The sequence below is a fragment of the Miscanthus floridulus genome, chromosome 19, assembly GCF_019320115.1.
Source record: "Miscanthus floridulus cultivar M001 chromosome 19, ASM1932011v1, whole genome shotgun sequence".
NCBI lineage: Eukaryota > Viridiplantae > Streptophyta > Magnoliopsida > Poales > Poaceae > Miscanthus > Miscanthus floridulus.
Genome location: NC_089598.1, coordinates 113,386,085 through 113,400,264, shown reverse-complemented (window position 1 = coordinate 113,400,264; position 14,180 = coordinate 113,386,085). Strand labels below are relative to the sequence as shown.

Genomic DNA, 14,180 nt, shown 5'->3' with positions numbered 1-14,180 from the left:
CGCCGTCTCTCCCGGATAGTGAGAACTTGACTGAGCAGCGGCAATGTAGAGACACTTAATTGAACTTGATGGTTAAAATGATGATGATGATGTTACAATATTATACCGGATATGGTTACTAATGTTTAGAGTTTAATCAATTGCTTGCTCTAGTACATGTGCTAATCTAGTTGATAGGTTAATATTGATAACTTGCTGCTTAACTAATAATTTAAATTATGCTCTTGTATCATTAAAGCTTTTATGCAAAATGGTTGTCAAGTGAGATCCACTGATAAAGCCTTGCATGCTCCTTGGTGTTATTTATTTTTGGTTTACGACGGATAAATCTAGCTGAGTACATTCTTGTACTAAGAGTTTATTCCCTCTTATTGCAGATGACGTGCTCTATAACGGCTACTGCAAGTATTGTCTCCACCCTGCGGGGGATGAAGACTAGATCATGGGGCATGATCTTCTATGTTATCTTATCATGTTGCTTTTGCTGGATATGACTATGGAACTGGCTTGTATTTGAACTAAATGTGTGTGATGGTCTCAAACTACTTTGCTTCCGCTATTTATCAACTTATGTTGTAATAACTATGTGAACTCCGATGTATGAGGTACTTGTGAACTACTTGTGAAATGGATGTAACATGTGGCTTGTTATGTTGAATCACTATGATCTTAGGTGCATGCAAGTTGGTTTGAATCCTTCGCGGTTTCAGTTGACTACCGGGTTTATATGGGTTCTAAGTATAACGGTTTGATCACTCTGGTAATTACTTTTGTACTTGTGCTCTTATAAATTGGTCGGTTCTGTTACAGAGGGGTGTAGTCTTGGCTAGACCGATAGTTTTAATTCCACACTTGTATCAGTTAGCCAGCGTGATTAAGTTTTTGAAAGGACTATTCATCCTCCCCTCTAGTCTGCCATCTCGACCCTACATCGTTAGACGAGGAGATTTGTTTTTCAGTTTGGCTTTTTAGCTTAGGTACTTTAGATACCTAGAGACTGATTAGAGCAGTTGATAGGAGTTTGATCTGACTAGGAGATAAGTCAAGAGTTTGTTGATTGAAAGACGTGTGTGCGTGTGTGTGTGATTACAGACAAGCTAAGCTAGCCTCTATCCCCTTCTCCTTACTCTGCCTCTTTATTGTGACACCTCTCACAGTTTCCAAGTCGTGGCCAAGAGGGACCAAAGCCTAAGCCTGACTACCACACACGACTACGCCCTTCGCCATCCTCCACGCACTACATCCCTGCTCATAACACCTGATGATCATGCAGAAGTACATAACACAGGTGAAGACAAAACTAAAAGTTGAAGTACAATACGGATGTGGTTTACACTGTGAAACAGCTGAACCTGTGCTGTGTAAGCACAGAAAAATGGTGACTAAACTCAAGCATATATAATTAGCTACAGCCTACAAAAGTAACACCATAACATGGACAATCGAGCATATATGTCAGATTAAGTTCCAGTGCAAGATAATGGGCTAAAACAATCAAGCAACATGGATACTGTACCTGAACATTGCGGTTGCCTATCATCGCAGCCATTGCGATTGGGATTTTCAATAATTGGCCAAACAGAATATTGTACTGTATTTCACAATCTAAGTTTTGTTAGTTTATTAAGTTTAGTGGTCCTACAAAGTTGAATAGAAAGCACATCTTTGTTGGTCCTTTGGCTGTCAAACAGGAACACTTTGGGTTCACATGCAAGAGCTGAAATGTTTGTCGATTACCTAAATATTTAAGATGTTGATATGCAACTTGATGAAATAGATACATATGAAAGATTATACCAAGCTAAAAGGACTAAGTAGAAATAACTATAGAGATGATTCTTAATATGAGTACCACCATCTGAAACTGGACTTTTATACCTATCCTTTCAGAGGTCACGAATTAAACTTTTCAATCTAGAGTGTGATGAGTGTGATCCAACAGCCCCAATTGGTCAATGTGAAACTGAATTCTGCAATGGACTCGAACACTCCATCATGATGCACAGGTACAACAGAAGAGGGCTCACCGCCTAGAAGTCCATCTGCAGCCACTTCTTGTAGTAAACGCAGGTGCTCGGCGAGATGACCCCCTCCGGTGAGCACTCGTCAATCCTGGGGCAAACCCCACAAGGAATTTCCTCCATCGTCCCTCCCTGCGGAGCCCCAGTCACCTGCCGGTAGCACATTGTGCCGGCCCTGAGGGCCTTGAACTCCCCCGTGCCGGTGCTCTTGACCTCCTCGAGCACCTTATCGAGCACCATGGTCTTGATGATATCCCTGATCTTGTCGATAGTGTACACGGCCCTGGGGTCGTCCTTCAGAATGCCGTGGTGGATCATCTGGACAGTCGCGGCGCCGAGCCTCTCGACCTGCGCCTGGCAGCAGCGGCGCGCGGTGGTTACGGCGTCAGTGTCCAGGCGGCCATCGTGGTACCAGGTGCCGCCGGTGATCTCGGCGGAGGGCTGGAAGTCGGTGGTCATGAAGATCTTCCTACTGCGGTGGCGCACATCGCTGACCTCCTTGAGGAGCCCCGCCGCCCGCACCGCCCCCCCCCCCCCCCCCCCCCCCCCCCCCCCCACACCCACCCCCACACACACACACACACACACACACACGGGTGCGCACGACCTTGGTGGCGATGTTGGGGCCCATCAACAACTTATTGCGGATGTCCAGCATCCACATGCCCTTGTTGCCCGCCTCGAAGATGAGCTCGTACGCTAGGCGCTCCTGGGTGGGCAGTTGGGCGAGGATCGTCGCCGAGATGGTCGGCTGCTCGGAATCGGGGGCGGGTTTGGAGGGTTCGGACGGCTGGGCGTCAAGTAGAGGCTTTGAGGAAGGAGAGGGCTCCTCCGGCGGCGGCGGCGGCGGGCGCTTTCGCGGTGGCATGGCGCAGGTAACGAGGGGTTGGCGGCGGCGGCGCAGGGCAGGGGAGCACAACTGCAAAGGAAGAGGAAGGAGGTTTTTGCTCCTGGGCCGCTCTTGGGCTTTTACGTGGGTTTTCGATTCCCATTGGTGATGTCAAAAGCTTTTTTTTATCATGTTAAAAGCATTTTTAGCTGTAGCATTTTCCTTTTCTAATCGCAAAATCTAACCACTGTCCTCAAATATAAGAGATCTAAATTTATCCCTAAGTCAAATCAAACTATGTAAAATTCAACCAGAATTATAGATAAGAATATTAATATCTATTGAATCAAAGATGTGAGTTATGAAATATACATAATTTTAATATCTATTAATATCTATTCAACCAGAATCATAATGTATCCATAGATGATAAAGTACAGGTCACTTAATTTTGCCAAACTTCTTTTAACTTTGCCCAAGTTTATGAAAATGCATAACATCGACAACATCTAATTAGTTTCATTTTATCCATTAAATAGTCCTAACTTCTTTTAACTTTGCCCAAGTTTATGAAAATTTATAACATCGGCAACATCTAATTAGTTTCATTTTATCGATTAAATATTTTTTGATAGTGCATTTATTTGAACTTCTAGAGTTTGATATATCTATCTAACAACTAGTTAAAATTTAGAGAAGTCTGACTTCAAATAAAACTAAAATGGACTATAATTTGAAGCTAATGGAGTAGCAAGCCAAAAACTGCTTTTCTTTTATAATCACAAGCAGTAGCAACACCCAATCATAAACTCAGTAAACGATTGTAGATCAGCAAAAATACATGATCAATTCACAATAGTGAATAAAATCAGTTCAGTTCTAATATTCAGAAATGCAGTGTCTCTCCTATTCAATGTTCAAATGAAGATTTGGCTATGGTTCGGACTCAATTTCCATGTGTAGTTCAGGAGTTTCCCTGCAAATATCTTGGCCTTCCTCTTTCCATCAAGAAGCTGTTTGAGACACAGTTACAACCTCTGATTGGGAAGGTGGTTGACCATCTGCCAGGTTGGAAATCTGAGTTGATGAATCGAGCTGGTCGGGTTACATATGTGCAATCGGTTCTCACCTCAGTTCTAATCTATTTCGCCACTGCCTTGGAGCTTCCTCCATGGTGCCTAAAGGTGGTGGATAAGATTCGTCGTAATTTCTTGTGGCGAGGCAGAAAGGAGGCAAAAGAAGGTCACTGTTTATTAGCTTGGCCCAAGGTGAGCCGTCCAAAGGAGCTTGGTGGCTTGGGCATTTTAGACCTTCAAAGATTTGGCTGGGCACTCAGGGTCCGTTGGTTGTGGTTGGGTAAAACTGAACCTGATAAGCCATGGGCAGCCTTCCCGGTCACGGTTCATGGGAATGCACAGGCCCTATTTGATGCTGCTGTAACTACGGAAGTCAACAATGGGGCGAACACCAAGTTCTGGACTAATCGGTGGTTACAAGGGTCCTCTATTAAGCTATTAGCTCCCAATTTATTTGCAACTGTACCCAAGAGGCGGGTTAAGAAACGTACAGTTCAGGAAGCACTAATGAACAATCAGTGGGTACAGGATATCCAGGGGCACCACTCTGCGGAGGTCCTATCAGAATTCTTGGACATTTGGGACTTGGTTCAGGAAACATTACTCCTGCCAGAGGTTGAGGATGTTCATAAGTGGAAATTAGACAATTCGAGTCAATTCTCTACTAAGTCAGCATATGAGGCTTTGTTCCTTGGAGCAGTCCAGTTTGAGCCGAGCACTCAAATTTGGAAGAATTGGGGTCCCAGAAAGTGCAAATTCTTCCTTTGGTTAGTTGCACATAATCGATGTTGGACGGCCGATAGACTTGCTAGAAGAGGTCTTCCTCATCCTGAGCACTGCCCCTTTTGTGATCAAGAGGATAAAACCATTCAGCACCTCCTCTGTTCCTGTGTCTTCTCTCGGCAATTCTGGTTTCAATTATTTCGCACCTTTGCACTCCCGGATATTGCACCTCAGCCATCTGCCACTGGGTTCTTTGACTGGTGGCAACAAGCCGGTAGCACTCTTGACAAAAGAACCAAGAGATGATTCAATTCATTGGTCATGCTAGGAGCCTGGATGCTTTGAAAGGAGAGAAATGATATTGTGTTCAATGGTGCCTCGTCTAGGATAGAGCGGGTGCTTCTCCTTGCACAAGAAGCCGCTCTCTGGAGGTTGGCAGGCGCTAAAGGCATTAGTGAACTAGTCGCTGCTCGAACTGGGGTTTAGCAGCGCCTGTTGAGGGAGGTCGTCTTTTTACAGTTTTAACAGGCGCATATGTAATCCAGAGACGGTGTGTGTGTGCTATTGTATGGCTATATAAGCCTTTTATCCCCTTTCTTAATGCAATGATACGCATCTCTCCTGCGTATTCCAGAGAAAAAAATCACTTCAGTTCTATCTCATGGTTGTGCAAATCAGTTCAGTTCTGTCTCATGGTTGTGCTGGGATTCTAAGATTTAACATTTCCACCATTTTACAGTTGTTAGGAATCCTGAATTCATACAAATTACTGAATATACGACAGGGAGATTGAGATCCCAAGTCTCATCTCCAGCAAATGTAAGTCTAAAATTGTGACGACTTGAGGCATCAGATGTTGCACATTCGCCCTGTCATTTGGCCGCCTGCTCTATCACTGTTAATTTGCTCCACCTATCTGGCTCCTCATCTAGTTTGGTTTGCTCTGCCCGGATCTGGTAACTGTCCTGTGCATTGTTGCCCTGAAGAGGTGGCAACGAGAACATACTGACAGTTGAACTCTTGCTCCGGATCTCCTTCAGTGACCTAAGGGCCACAACGGTGCTCTTCATGTACATACTCTCCATGTACTCAATCTCATCTAACTCTGGAATGCCACCACCATTTACCAAGGAAGAACTTGGCTTTGCCAGCTTCTTTTCATCATTACTGTCTCCTTTTACATCTTCACTTGATACAGATGCCTCACTAACCGGAAGGAGCTGCTCCAGCATGGCTTCACACTGCTTCACAAGCTTGTACAGGAGATCAGTGGTGAAGAAAGGCTGCTGAAGAACTTTCTGGATGAAGGGCAGCCGGATCAGGGCTCCAGTTCTCTTGTCGTATTTCTTGAGAATCTTAACCAATCCTGCAAATGGCAACACGGTAAATAACCATAGTGATGATGAAAGATCTAAATAGCTAAGGTATCAAGAAAGTGATCCATGAGCATAAGTGGTACAGACAAGCTAGAAGGTCGACAACACTGATTTGACACAGAATAAAACCAACAGAATTACCATAACAATGCAGCAAGCATGCCAACTATACTAAATTGATTGTAATCAGTTTCTCCAAGACCATCATATTCTAGGCAGAACTCTCACAAAAATGCTTCAAATTCCAAATAATATATGATTATCAGATTACTATTTTCATGAAACCAAAAATGTATGAACTACAAAATCAGCAGACAACAAATTCTACTGAATGCAAATGACATAAGTTTAATTTTTTATTAGCTGGTACATGTGGAAAATGTCCCTGTTGTCAGCAAAAACTTATGGTGTCTTTCTGCATTCCTGTTTGTCAGCAGAAAATTATATTGTCTTTGTATGGTTAGAAAGGGGCTATGACTTCTGAAACAGCATAGCCAAATTATACCTAATGATGTGCACCACTAGTGAACCTTAATTCTCAGGAAATGGCCTATGATAACACGCTGTAAAGGAAAACAGCAAAAACTTATATTGTCTTTATATGTGCACCACTAAAGGCGCCATTGATCAACTGAAATGCATAAACCATCATATACTGGGAAAAGATGATAAAAAAGAACAGTTTGGATGTTCCTATTCACAAAAGTATGTGAAATGGACTAACAAAAGAAGTAATAATCAAGCAACAGAAATGAGTCATGTAATTAGAGAACACAAATAGTAAAGCATTCAAGTACAGATATCCCACAACAAGAAAGAAACTGATAAGTATAATGTTTATATTAAACAGCTTGCAAGATTAAATCACCTTGTTATTATATTCCACAAAAATAAGAACCTAAAAAGTTGTTTCGCCTTTAATGTCACAGTATATCAATCAGAAAGCCAACGAAACTTCATGAGTGCATCTAGATTCAGATGCAATTTAATAAACTAGACAAGTCACCTGATCCAAGATAAGAGTGACTCAACAACTGGCTCTAAGCAGACGCTTGAACACTACGAGTCTTATTGGTTGCCTGCATACCCAGGCCCCCGTAGTACAACTCGTCCATGTTTGGTTACCTGCACAAGCCCATGTGCAGGCTAGCACTATCCTCAAAGCAAGCCCAGCCTGCATCCCACAATTCAGCCAAATCCTATGTATCCAGCTATGCATCCTCCCTCCCACACCCGCTCTGCATCCCAAGGCTCAGTCTAGCCACTCATGCAGGAAACCAATCACGGATAACACTATACAACTTCCTATCCAGACAAACCAAACAACAACAAATTGTGTTGCCTTATCTAGGTTAAGGGTATGCTCCATAACCTCTAATGCAATGCAATACTAATGTGAGGAACCAATCAAACCCTACAACAGAAGGAATGCATATAATGAACCTTATGCAGAGTCAAATTTATAGGGGAAAATTGTTCCCTGCTACACTGAAACCACGCTCCATTCAAGTAATCTTTAGTTAAATGGACACATCAGAACAGAGAAAAATTGCATACATGTGGGAGAGGGAGTTAGTGGCACTGGCACACTTTTTGGACATCGATGGATCTAGTGGATGATTCATAAATCTGATGCATCACTCTAAAGACAACAGGAGCAGCCAGCTCAAAGGCTGATATTATGGTGAGTGGTCAAACCGCATCCACCATGATGACAAGAGTAACTACTCACTACCTTTAGTTCATGACAGCTCGCAAAATTTGACTTTATGAGAGTAGCCTACCAGTATAGTACTAGCAAACCAATCTTGCACTGCAGGTGACGTCATAGCAGTCAAATGCATCTCAGCCAAGCAGAATGAATCTCAGTTTAGTTAATGAAGCTTGCAAAAATGGCAATACTAGAACAGAACCACATGACCATTACCTTAAATATCTATCTATTTATTTCAAAAAACAAGAACACCTAAACTGAAAAAAAAATCCACAAAAATTCAAATTGCAATATAACACCAATTATATGGCCAAAAAAGGTTGAGTTAGTGTATATTCATGAACTCACGAGACACAAGTCGAAACAGAACAGGAAAGTTACTGCCTGATCTTACTGTCTAAAACAAAGCCCACTATAACAATGAAACCTAAGATGGTGCAGGAAAAATATCTTGACAGTAAACAACAAGATTTAATTCATAGCTTAAGGAAGACAATTTTTCTTCTGAGATTAAATACAGTTATTATAAAGGCAAAGATAACACCTAGGCACTTAACAGTAAATCAAAACAGCACAGGGAATTTTTTTTGTCCTACTAATCTAATAAAAATTGAGTAATGCACTACAGTCCAAGATAGCATCCATTAGTTAATCCCAATCCGAGCAAAGAGCTCCGCACAACATGTTAACTTTCAAACATGTCACATGTGTGACTGTATGGTGACTATCAAAAAGAGAGTGCTGTTTTTCTTTCAATTGTTTACTATTTTTTATAAAAAAATAGTATCACCAAACTGAATATTATATTAACCGTTGTCTCGCCACGAGCGTTCCGAATCAAACATGTGCTTTTCTATTGTGTATAACATCTGGGTACAAACTAAATGATGTACTTGCACTCATGTACGAGATATAGCTAATTTCTCGCGAGCTATCAACACACTTACCGCAGATCACAATTTCTTGGCATAGATTAATTTTTAGCAACATTACTTCATCAATAGCGAGGATAAATGGACTCTTGCCATAGTCACTAGTATGCATACTCAATGACAGCAACAAGAATTCCCACTTGCTGACAAGCAACACAGAAAGTGGTCTCTTTATTTGACCCATGTTACCTATGGCAAACACTGGTGGTTAACTCCACGAATCTAGATGCTTCATCCCCAATTCACAGCACACTCCAGTCTAAATTAAACTTACCAGGAAGAGATAAAACAACAACAGAGACAACAAAGTTCTGGAAAACAAATCAACCATAAGAGTGACATGAAAGCAACACCTAACGCGACGCGGCCGGACGGGAGTGTGCAGCGGTGGAGGACGACTCACCGGTGTAGTTGAGGGCGCTGTAGTTCTCGAGCAGCACCATCTCGCCGTGGAAGTCGACGATCTCCTTGCGCACCCGCATGAGCTCCTCCTTGGACTCCCGGCCGGCCGCCCTGGCCACCCGGTCCTGCAGCTCCTGCTCCACCCAGCCACGGCCAGACAACCCGATCAGATCAAGGAACACCAGAATCGTTTGGGAAGCGAGGGGAGGAAGGACGGCGAGCAGGCACCTTCTGGCGGATGATGTACTCCTCTTCCTTCTCGACGAAGAAAGAGTTGAACTTGTCGAGCTCGGCCTCCAGGAGCCGCATGAACTCCGCCTCCTCTGGCGTCATCGCCGCCGCCGCCACGGACGCGTCAGCCTCCCCGGCGTCGTCGCGGCGGGCCCGCTTCGGCTGCCGCTCGGCCCCGTTCCCGGCGCCGATGAGCTTGAGGCGCTTCTTGAGGTCCTTGTAGGACAGGAACTTGTCGCGCCACTCCGGGAGCGTCTCCACGATCTGCCCGCTCAGGCTCTTGCCGAACTTCATCGGCGCCGCCGCCGCCGACGTCGCCTCGCAGGAAAGAAATGAGATTCCCGGTGGGGGCGTGGGTGGGTGGACGGATTGCGCCGGTGATCGTCGCGGTGGAGGACGGCTGATGGGGTTGTGAAATAGAGGGGAAGAGAAGGGGGGACGGACGGAGGGAGGAAGGATATGCGTGGCGGGGGGGTGGGAAGCGGCGAATATTCGCGTGGAAGGATATTATTTGTTGCGGTGCGTGCGCGACGCGAGTTTATTCCTCGCCCTCGCTCGCCGCCGAAAAGGCCACACTTCGAGGGTGGACGACGCCGAGGTGAGGTGGACGGAAGAGGAGACGGGGGAAGAGAGGAGGGACCCGGGTGGTAGTGGTGGCCTGGTGCCTGGTGGAGGCATGGAGCGTTCGGCCGTGGAGCTATGCGGCGAAACTAGCATGGGCACGCAGCACCGGGAGGGGGCTACGAGCATCTCCACCCGTCCCCTTTTCCTAACTTCGCTTCAGAAAAAACTGTTATTTCAGTGCTCTTGTAGCTCGAACAATTCCCCATATTTAACTTTAATAAGAAAAAAAATTCTCAGTCTTTCAAATCATAGCTCCCACCCCTCAAATAAAGGGGAGACTTCTCCTCCCCAATCCACTATTTTTCTTATTGAGAATTGGGTTTTCTCATTCCGCTGAAGAGAAGATCTTTAAAATTCCAAAACACATTTTGTATCTCCCCCAATAACTAATTTTTGGGATTGGAATTTTCTCCTACTACTGGAGATACTCTAACTCGGTGAGCTGACGTGCCCACGTACTCACGTGGATTAAGATTGCCGTGTGGTTGTGCAGGTGGTTTGTTCCAAGTGCCCAACGTTTGGTTTCAAGGACATCCACCGACGGGATGGGAAGGGACGAAGTACTTTTCACGAGATGGGAACCCATGAATTTCGCAAAAAAAAAAGGTCTTCCGAGGAATTAGCTTATTTCTATAGGGAGAGAAAACAGAAAAGTTTCATGTATTCCAAAAGATGGTTCATTGGTGTTCAATTTAAAGACATCAAACGTTTGATTTGAAAATATCAAGGACAAGAACAAAGTTATATTGGTTATGTGGGTAACTTAATCCCTCAAATTTAGTACATTAAGTCGTCCCACGCGTTTAGCATCATGTGCCATCTCCACGTAGCTAACCACGAGCGAGCGCGATGAGCAGAAGGAGCAAAGCGAGCCGAGGAAGCAGTGGTGTATGAAGGTCCTTGCAACCAGTGACACAAGGTGTGGAGAGGCCCGGGAAGGGACGACGCAAGGGGAGATGCCAAATGAGGTGGAGCTCTGAGCTCGGATTAGGATGAAGGAGAGGAGGTAGGTGGGCATGACACCATGAGGCAAGGCTACAACGGTTGTGCATGCAAAAAGCCCCGCTACAACAAACAAATGGAAGAATCAAAGGAGAAGAGGAAAACAAGGATGAAAGTTAGGTCCACACAAATGGAAGAACGAAAGGAGATGAAGAGGAAAATCGACATCTATCCTCTTGAAAGGTCTTTGTTTGGTTTTGGTAATTGAGTGATAATTTTAGGTGGACTAATTATGTTTAATGTAAGATACACAGGTGATTAGTCCATAGGTACTTGTATGAGCAACTCATGCCATGACGGTGAAGATGGCTTGAATTTGTTGCAACGCTCACACATGTGATGAATGAGCTCATTGCATATGAGACCTGACATTGAGTCATGTGACTAAGGTGGAGAAGATCAAGACAAGACTTGGCTCGATGGACCGGTTGCAAATGTGAAGGGCAAGTTGAGTGATGACTTGGCACCGATGGACCGAAGCAACGGTGAAGAGCAAATGATGTCAAGATCGATGAACCAATATGGTCACGTGATGATATGAAGTGGATCATATCATTTGGTGATTGGTTGGTTCATGTGTTGCATCGACATCAAAGGAGATGGAATGGAATGTGCAAGGCAAATGCATAACCTATAGGATATTTTATTTCACCGGTCATAGGTGTATAGAGAAGTTGATGACTGAGTTTAGGATGGATGGTCGTACTATCAAGAAGGGCAAACTTGTTTTAATATCGGTCATCTAGTGCCACTCAAGTGATCTAACTTTGCATTGTTGCTAGGATCGAGTGGCGTGGCAAGTTGAGTGGCTAACTCCTTAAAAATAATTGTGAAAATGCTAACACACATACATATGGAGGTGTACACTTGGTGGTGTTGGCACATTTGCAAAGGAGAAAGGAGTTGGGGTTGAAACGGATCAACTCGGTGAAGAAACGGAGGTGAAACAGGTCACTGGAGGTGACCGGATGCTGGCCTCGGGAGGACCAGCGCGTCCGATCAGTTGGTGGTGCTCTCGGTCTGCCTCTATGGCATGACTGGACACTAGGTCACTTTGTGACCTGAAGCGCGGTGGCTGCGTCCGGTCTCGCTAATGTGGCGGCGCATGGCTTGGGCAGCAATGCTGTGAGGACCGGACGCAGGGGCGCATCAGGTCACCCTGGACCTAACGTGTCCGGTGGTGTTTTAACCTCCTCGGGACCTCTCTGGAAACAACCGGATGTTCGTCCGGTCCTGACGAGGGTGGTGCATCCGATGCTGCTAGTCTACTGTGCTGTGCGCGGGTGTATGACGACCGGACTCAGCAGAGGTGCGTCCGGTCTTGGCGCAGATGTGCGTTCGGTCATCACTTGACCGTTGGCGCGCGGCAGACGACCGTTGGAGATCGACGCGCAACGTTGAACGCGGGCGCCACGTTGACAGCTAGGAGTGACCGAACGTAGGGCCTAGCACGTCCAATCATCACGACCGCCGCGTCTGGTTGCTACGAATTTTGCCTAGTTAAGGGGTAATGGCTAGTTTAGCCCGTGGGGCTATAAATAGAAGTGTTGGTCGGTCTTTGGCTGGTTGCTGAGCACCCTTAAGCCTTGGTGGCTTGTGTAGGTGTGCTTGGATGCCCTCTAACTCTCTTATGCATGCAAGAGTGTGATCCGATTGCGAGTGAGCGTGATTCTAGTGCATTGCATCGTGAGGTTGCATCGAGTGGCACTAGGTGATCAAGTTGCAAGCCGGTGATGCTTGTTACTCTTGGAGGTTGCCCCCTCCTAGACGGCTTGGTGGCTTGCGACTCTGTTGAAGCACGTGAGAAGATTGTGCGGTGCTCTGGAGGAGAATTTGTGAGGGTCATTTATACGGTGATATCAACTATTAATAGTGTCATGTTGTGCTCCAAGCTACCTTTTCTCTAGTGAGAAGGTTAGCACCAATGGCATCATAAAAGTCTATCATTTATGTCTACATCAGAAATATTCTTTCTTTTCAGGCGTTGTTAGATAAGATATCCAGAATAATCACCCTGTTCGCTTATATTGAAATTTAGCTTATGCTGATGCTTATACTGATTTGTTATGAGAGAAAAACACTGTTCGTTGGATGAAAAGTAGTTCAAACGAACAGGACGAATATATTCCTAGCAGGCTAGCAATAATAAACACGCCTTAAAAACTGAGCTGTGCCGACATGTCCCTAAAGGGAGGGCCTGGTGCAAGCGGTAGAGTCTTACCGCCTGTGACCGGAAGGTCCCGGGTTCGAGTCGCGGTCTCCTCGCATTGCACAGGCGAGGGTAAGGCTTGCCACTGACACCCTTCCCCCAAACCCCGCACAGAGCGGGAGCTCTCTGCACTGGGTACGCCCGCCTTGACATGTCCCTCCCCCTTCTAAATACCTTGTGACGTGTGATAATACAACTGAGCTGTGCCTTGACATGTCCATCCCGTTCTAGAATACCTAGTTTTCATTTCTTTCTAATGCCAGTCTCAGCAAAAGTTTCACTAGAGTTTCATTTACATTTAATAGCCTGCCACATATGCACTTTTGATGACATGTCAATGTTTTAATGAAGAGAGAGAAGAATTGGGTTTCATGGGGATGAAACTCTCTTGGCACTGTTACCAACTCTTTATGAGTCATAGAATTAAATGTTTATGAAACTATGGAATGAAACTTTTCATTGAGAGTGTGTGTTTCATCCAAATTTCATTTTATTCTATATGACATGGCAGTCTTTGAAACAATGAAATGAAACTCTCCATTGAGACTAGCCTAATGTTCCTATTTCTAAGACATACTGTAACAGTTTTTAAAACTAGGACATGAAACATCCCTCGATTCATAGTTTTATTTCACCGTTTAATAATAGGCTAGGTACTCATTCAATTACTACATGGTGTTCTGTTCAAATATGCCATACAAACAAAAATAGCCACTTGCAATGCTATCTAAATTAAATACTAGCATAAAAATATCAAAAAATAGTTTACTACTTCAATATTCATATGATATATAAAAAATACATAATAGACTTGATTATGTAAAACATATTCATATCATGCATGATAAACATGAGAGGCACAGTGCACAACAAGGATCCAAGCCGCACAAAATTGGCTAAAACACACGGGGATGGAACTATGAGCTCTCAATGCAGGTTTTATTAGGGTTTTATTCATTAGGATTAGGAAGTAGTCATCATGTTCGTTGATGCTGAAATTTGGCTTATGCTAAAATGTTGTGAAAGAAAAACATTGTTCCA

The 14,180-nt window shown here is 44.5% G+C and overlaps 2 protein-coding genes across 2 annotated transcripts; both read right to left on the bottom strand.

Annotated features, from left to right (window-relative positions):
• Window positions 1-1,432: 1,432 nt before the first annotated feature.
• LOC136529303 (uncharacterized) lies at window positions 1,433-3,725 on the bottom strand. Its single transcript, XM_066522388.1, has 2 exons — window positions 2,610-3,725; window positions 1,433-2,536 (listed from the first exon to the last, which is right to left on the bottom strand). The coding sequence occupies exons 1-2, from the start codon at window positions 2,887-2,889 to the stop codon at window positions 2,031-2,033; spliced, it is 786 nt and encodes a 261-aa protein (XP_066378485.1). The 5' UTR covers window positions 2,890-3,725; the 3' UTR covers window positions 1,433-2,030.
• Window positions 3,726-5,287: 1,562 nt separating this feature from the next.
• LOC136529074 (SPX domain-containing protein 1-like) lies at window positions 5,288-9,869 on the bottom strand. Its single transcript, XM_066522126.1, has 3 exons — window positions 9,302-9,869; window positions 9,075-9,207; window positions 5,288-6,015 (listed from the first exon to the last, which is right to left on the bottom strand). Exons 1-3 carry the CDS (start codon window positions 9,596-9,598, stop codon window positions 5,522-5,524), a joined length of 924 nt encoding a protein of 307 aa, XP_066378223.1. The 5' UTR covers window positions 9,599-9,869; the 3' UTR covers window positions 5,288-5,521.
• Between the last annotated feature and the right edge of the window lie 4,311 nt (window positions 9,870-14,180).